This window comes from Rhagoletis pomonella, unplaced genomic scaffold, assembly GCF_013731165.1.
Source record: "Rhagoletis pomonella isolate Grant_MI unplaced genomic scaffold, Rhpom_1.0 Rhpom_scaffold_00001, whole genome shotgun sequence".
Lineage (NCBI taxonomy): Eukaryota > Metazoa > Arthropoda > Insecta > Diptera > Tephritidae > Rhagoletis > Rhagoletis pomonella.
In genome coordinates, this window is record NW_023458555.1 from 49,590,838 (window position 1) to 49,597,453 (window position 6,616).

Consider the following 6,616-nt stretch of genomic DNA (forward strand, 5'->3'; position numbering starts at 1 on the left):
AAACCGATAAAACAAACCTAAAAATCTCAATCGTAGAAGAACAAATCACTTGTATACATAAAGAAAACTGGCGAACCGTACCCCGACTTCTACATGATTATTTATCCATTCAAAGTATCACAAGAATCTCCGAAATTTTACTAACCCTGGTTTATATCAATAGTTTCTTCCATCGACGCAGAATTACTAACACCATAGTATGGGTCCAAAGTGATATTTAAGCTAATTTTTTTAAATTTAGTTACACCCGATTTACATGATTCAAGTACTTTATGCGCTTAAATTTTGTTGAATTCCAGTTTTTGGTTCTTTAAATGGGAAACAACGAAAATGTCAAAGCAAAGCAAGAAACTTGAAAGCACTTGACGGTACAGAAGCACGATTGAGAGAATACAAAGGTTGCGCCGATCTCGGACCGCTATTCCTCTCTTAACGAATTTGACAGAATCGTTGTTTGCATGACGTCACCCTTGTGCAACTTGTTTACGTTTTCCTTGCAACATTTTTTCTTCTTCTTCCATTCTTGCTCACGTTTTGGCATTTCTCTCCCGCAATTGCACCAGTGTGACGTCACACAAAAGTTATTCTCAAAAATCCTCTCTGATCGGCGCAATCTTGTATTCTATCATTCTTGGTACAGAAGCATATTCACCGGCTCTCAGTGAATTTGACAGAATCAGCTGTTTTGTGGACGTCACAGTCGCGATGGCAGCAGTAGTGATTTGCTGAGTCAATACTTTTAAGTATCCAATACTCTCGATACTCGGTACCGAAACATTTAGGTTACGAATAAAACCGCATATAGGCCAAAAATATGGAAAAAACGGTTCAGGAGACGCGCGAATCAAAACCCGAAGGACCCAATAGAGCTTTTAATACTGATTCAAATGAAAGATGTATATATGTCGGTTCGAGGCCATAATACAGAGAAACTCTTACTTGTTTGAAGCATTTTTGTTCCAGCTGAATCGGACGATATCATTTTTGTAGGCAGATTCTGTACCCAGTTAGCGATAAATTCTGTAACCAGTTAGCGATAATTTTCGAATCGGCATCGGTTTTGTTGACATATGATATGAAATATTTTTACGTCCGGCTACCGATAAGTATTGGGTACCGAGACCTTGTTTAAGTACTGGGTACCGACAATTCAGCACATCACTAGACAGCAGTTTTATTTGCCGCTCTCAGCTGTCAACTCTACGGTGACGTCACGCCAAAATTACTCTCACGAACTCTGCTGCAATCGGCGCAATCTTGTATTTTATCATTCTTGAGTAACTTTTGGGATTGCACCTTTTGAACGCGTTGTTGTGTACTTCTGATCAACTGAACAGTTGCGTGTTAGGGCCAATTTCAGATGGCCTATTTAAGTAGAGATTGTTGATTAACCTCCACTATTCATTTTCAGATCATACATTTAATCTGCACTTAAATAGCCAATATTGGCTATTTAAATATGAGATATGCAACCCTTTGTTTGTACCAAACAACGAAGATTAATTGGTGGGTTGTTTAATCAATCCCACCAATTCCCACCAAAAAACAATCAGCTGTTCAGTACAAAATGTAAACAAACAAGCGAATGCAACAACAATTTCAAGGAACAAGCAGCAGTGCTGCCAATTGTTTGGCATATTTAAACAAAGTTTATCTGAAACCCAACGAAAGCTAAATGGCATTTAAACAACAATCCACAATTAAACTTAAGTGCCATTTAAATATTCATTTGAAATTGGCCCTTAGATGATCGTAATATTTTTCTGATCATTTGAGACAACATGTTGGTGTGTACATTTGGGAGTTGAATTTGACCGCTGATGTATCAAGCCGTTCAGAAGACGTATAAAGATCACTGATTTTTTTAGCAACCGTTGCCCTCAACTGCTGCGCCTTCTGAACCTACCGATGTTGCCAAATTCCCATTTTCAAAAATAACGAAATGCATACTAAGGGCCGGTTACTCAATGTCTGGTTAACACCAATATGCGGTTAAACATCGTTATCGACGTTACCGACTCCCTGTTGTATGCATGGAGTCGAAGACGTCGATAACGATGTTTAACCGCAGATTAGTGTTAACCAGACATTGAGTAACCGGTCCTAAGTGGTACATATAATATAAACAATAGCGCTGATCCAGTACTCCATAAACTTACAGGTTTTTACACGAACTTGCAGGAAGTTACAGGAAAAAATGATCCCGTACTCCAAATTTCTCCAAAATCCTGTAAATGAGAGCGATTTTTGGAGAGTTGTGTAGGGAATGAAGTTGCAAGGTTTTACCTGAACTTTTTCTTCCTTTAAAATCATAGCTCTGATCCAATACTTTTCGTGAAAAATCCTGTAAAACTGTCAAACAGCAAAATTACTCTCTCAAGTGAGAGTAAAAAGTGAGTAACAACAAGAAGTACGGGAACAAAAAAACCATTTTTCTTGTAAAAACGTTAACCAGTGATTGCTTGACACTTTTCAGGAGTTTGCCAGAAAAAATTCTTCTGACTAAATCTGACTACTTCGGACTGATGAGAGTCACTCTCACTGGGTGTTGCTCTCTCATTTTAGCTGTCATTTCCGAGTTAAGGAACGCTTTTTGGACTAAATCTGACTACTTCGGACTTTTTCTGACTATTTCTGGGAGATAAGGAACGCTCCTATTTATAGTATAAAATGGTTGTCTGGACATCCAACATTGCAAGTTGATAAAAGCGTTGTAATAAAAATCGTTTTTTTGTTCCCGTACTTTTTGTTGTTACTCACTTTTTACTCTCACTTCAGAGAGTAATTTTGCTGTTTGACAGTTTTACAGGATTTATCACGAAAAGTATTGGATCAGAGCTAATATGTATATTTCTTCAAACAAAGACTAACGATAGTTGCCAACGACCATTCGATAGCGCAGAAAATGATAAAAAATAGTACCATTCGATAGTATCGATAGTACCATCGATAGTTTTACAGCCCTACTGACAGGAGACGAACCAGAAAAGATAAAAAATTGGATAAATTTTCATTTCTCAGGTCGACGATAATTTGTTGAAAATATACGCAATTTTGATAGTTTCCTCAACTCAAAATGGCGCGTCGGTATCATGCAGCTGGTAGTGTGACGTTATTAGGTATATTTTGTATAATATTTAACTTAATGGTAAGCGTACGAATATTGGCATTTGGAGACGTGATGAAAATTGAGCTGTATTTGTTTGTAGTTGACCAAAGCGGACATACCACCAGCTCAAAGTAATATTACCAAATTGAGTCCGGCTGGAAGTAACACAGTAATCCCAAGTAACGGTATTTTGAGCAGTACGGCAGCAACACATTTAGTAAACCCGTTGATGCAGCCAACAAACTCAACGCCCAAATGGTATGTACATACGTAGGAGCTAATAGAGGCGTCATGATTTATGTACTAGTTGCAATTCTTTTTATTTAATTTATGACGCATTCAGTGTTTGTGATGGAGCTTTGGTTCCACGCTTGAGTGAAAATGGTAAAGTGCTGGAGATATGCCCAGAATGCAAATGCCAGCATGAAGCGCGCAACACCACACTTATAAAGGTAAGTAGCGTTTTTGGAAGCGATTTAAATTTTAATATAGATGTATACATAAGCCGTCATCGATTCGCCAACAGTTAGCGAGTGGCGAAACGAACGAACTCAATGAGGTACAACCAAACTCGCTATCGTCTATCCGTGCTAGCTAACTTTGTTCGCATGCAAAATTCTTCTTTAAGCGACCGGAACTCAAACATAGCGAACGAGAAGTGGCGAATCGATGAGGGCTATACTATATTAGGCATATGCATATATATATTCTCATATAAACAGCTTGCTATTAACTTGATAAAGCTGAATTGCTTATGGTGATATACATTTAATCTAATACTCATAACAGGTCGTTGTCATCATTGTTATTTGGATTATATCAATTCTGGTGATATACATGCTCTTCCTCATTTGCTTGGATCCCTTACTCAACAAACGTGTTAAGGCGAATTATCAGGAACACACAAACGAAGATGTAGATATCAAATATGCCAACATACAATATAGTCTCTTAGTAGATGACAATAAAGACTCTGATTGATTTTGTTTTAGTTTACGTTTTCGTTTTCATGTTATTATTGTGCTGGTGTTCATCTTTTTGTTATTATCGTTAATTTTTGGTTACTAACACACTAACTATCCACTCATGCACTACAAATTATTTCATTTATATACAAGTTTATTCACTTTGTAAACTTGATTACCTTTTTTAGTATTCTCTTAAAGAATTTTCACTAATACACCACACTAATAACTACTCTACAATTTTTAAATCTCTAACATGTCCTTATTTCTTTTCACAATTGCTAGGACGACGCAAGTGCTACTGCCCCACCATTACCAACCGGCATGGCAAATCAAGAGTTGAACTCGCGTGCCAATGTATTGAATCGTGTTGGCCATCAGACGGATAAGTGGAAGCGCCAAGTACGCGAACAACGTCGTCACATCTATGACCGACGCACAATGTTGAACTAAATTTTTGAAATTTGAATATCAATCGTATTCAACATAATTATTTTTGAATTTATCTTAATTAAGACATGTCAAGTGTAATCGGTATATCTCATGAAAATTTATATACATACATGTCAGCACCAGCAGCAACTATTCCACATCTTGTACAGTGGCGACGATCTCATATCGGGAAGTACTTGATTAGAAAAATTTCCTTTTTTGTTGATGTTTTTTTTTTTTGTAAAATTTATATTTCTAAATCTATGTATTCCAAGTAATGATAACAAATCTGCCCATATGCCTGCATACTTACGAATATTCATACATACACTTATGTGAAAATAAAGGGTTTTAGCGATATTAGAAAGACATACATATAATTTCTTATATACAGTTTGAGACTGCATATATCTTTGAGTACATATATTACATATGATATGGGTCTACTGCCCAAAGAGAGGCTATTCAATTGTTATCTAAAGCGTGTAAACTTTTGTTCCACGATTTGCAAATAGAAGTTATTAATGGCTTCAAAGCTAAACGAAAGACAAAAATTTTTCACTTTATATTTTGAATAAGGTGAAAGGGCACAAGATGTTAGAAACGAGGTGTCTATAAGAAGGTGGACACAATTAGTTCGGACGAATCCTAATTCGTTATTGTCTTAATGAAAATGCAACCGCGAAATTTTGTTATTAAACACCTTTTATTAAAAATCAAAATTATTACTCATACTTTTCTTAGCAATTTTGTTTGCAGTAAATGTCCAAAAAGACGTTTCCATTTTAGCCAAATACTTAAGATATATTTCGTTTATAACTTGTATTTAAAACACAATTACAGATTTGTATTTAATAGCCCTTAACCATAGTAGCCACCTCCCAATTTTGGTTAACGTCAAAAGGTCCTTGAACAATCGTACCCTGGGCTGTGGCGACAGCTACCGAAAATTTGGATATCGCACGACAATCACGATAGTATAAAACTTCCATACATTTGCGTAACTATAAAGAGAATTTTATATAAATATACTCAGTTGTGGTAAAATTACAAATCCCTTCTTACCACTTGTGAGGCCTGCGCTTGGGTTAGCACCTCTCCATTTGAGATTTGTTCACGAACTAATGGTAGTGCGAAATGTTTGCCAAAGCCGGTAGCCACTACATCATCTTCATAAGCGCGCCCGCGCAGATCTACATGACCCAAGAAGGGCGCACCGTCCTGTATGCCACCAACAACCATTTCTAGCCATAGTGGATTAACGCGACTGCGGCGATTGTATAGCACGCGTGTTAACCAATTGTACAATGATTTAGGTTGCATATCAATGTCATCCTGATAGCACATGTCTTCAACCATCTTTTGATCGATGCTGCGCTTCAAACTCTGGAAGTCGGCGAAATCACCGCCAGCACCTATGATCGTTTTTTCATTTATCTTGAACACACGTTGTACATCTTGATAGCGCGCTAAGGAGCCATATGAGATGAGGTTGTCGGCGGCAATCATTACACCTCCGTCAAACTTAATGCCAATCACTGAAGTACCAGTAGTGATGGGGGATCTGCATACAATTGAAGAATTACATGCACATAAATACAATTGAAATTTATTGAGCTGTATGAGGAAACTTACGATGAATGTTGCACACCAGACTGTTCGGCGCCTGTGAAACCACCGAAATTTGTTGTATTTTGGTTAGTTCCAGGAAAGTTATAAAATTGGCCTGGTATTGGACCATGTTTCCACAATTCTGTTTGAATGAAAGGCTGTTGAGAATACATATTGGATTCTTTTTAACACAAAAATTAAATTGCGAGCAACAAACGATGAAATGCAGATTGCGGAGGATGACAACCAAATTATAGTTTGACAGTTGAATTCAGATGAATCTTACCAGACTTTTCGAAATGTGTAAGCCAGTTATCAAAGTTGTATTTCTCAACACTGGCCTTTTTTTATACTATGTTCACACCTCATTGTTGCAAACCAACTTGACTTTAGTAAATTCCACCAAGCTACATGGCTGTCTCCAGATCGAAAAACGAGAAACCAAATCGAACACGTTGTGATAGATGGAAGGCATGCTTCCAGCGTTTTAGACGTACGT

General features: G+C 37.2%; 2 protein-coding genes across 3 annotated transcripts; one reads left to right on the forward strand and one right to left on the reverse strand.

Annotated features, from left to right (window-relative positions):
• The first annotated feature begins 2,786 nt into the window (after positions 1-2,786).
• On the forward strand, positions 2,787-4,873 carry LOC118745842 (uncharacterized protein CG1161). 2 transcript variants are annotated; one of them, XM_036479513.1, is made up of 5 exons: positions 2,787-3,148; positions 3,210-3,367; positions 3,453-3,561; positions 3,899-4,024; positions 4,360-4,873. In XM_036479513.1, exons 1-5 carry the CDS (start codon positions 3,077-3,079, stop codon positions 4,525-4,527), a joined length of 633 nt encoding a protein of 210 aa, XP_036335406.1. In that variant the 5' UTR covers positions 2,787-3,076; the 3' UTR covers positions 4,528-4,873. The 2 variants fall into 2 exon arrangements, with proteins under 2 accessions (XP_036335406.1, XP_036335410.1); XM_036479517.1 differs by having other exon boundaries at positions 2,814-3,119.
• A 317-nt stretch (positions 4,874-5,190) lies between these two features.
• On the reverse strand, positions 5,191-6,392 carry LOC118745833 (proteasome subunit beta type-4). Its single transcript, XM_036479506.1, has 3 exons — positions 6,142-6,392; positions 5,572-6,070; positions 5,191-5,510 (listed from the first exon to the last, which is right to left on the reverse strand). Exons 1-3 carry the CDS (start codon positions 6,288-6,290, stop codon positions 5,358-5,360), a joined length of 801 nt encoding a protein of 266 aa, XP_036335399.1. The 5' UTR covers positions 6,291-6,392; the 3' UTR covers positions 5,191-5,357.
• Positions 6,393-6,616: the final 224 nt, after the last annotated feature.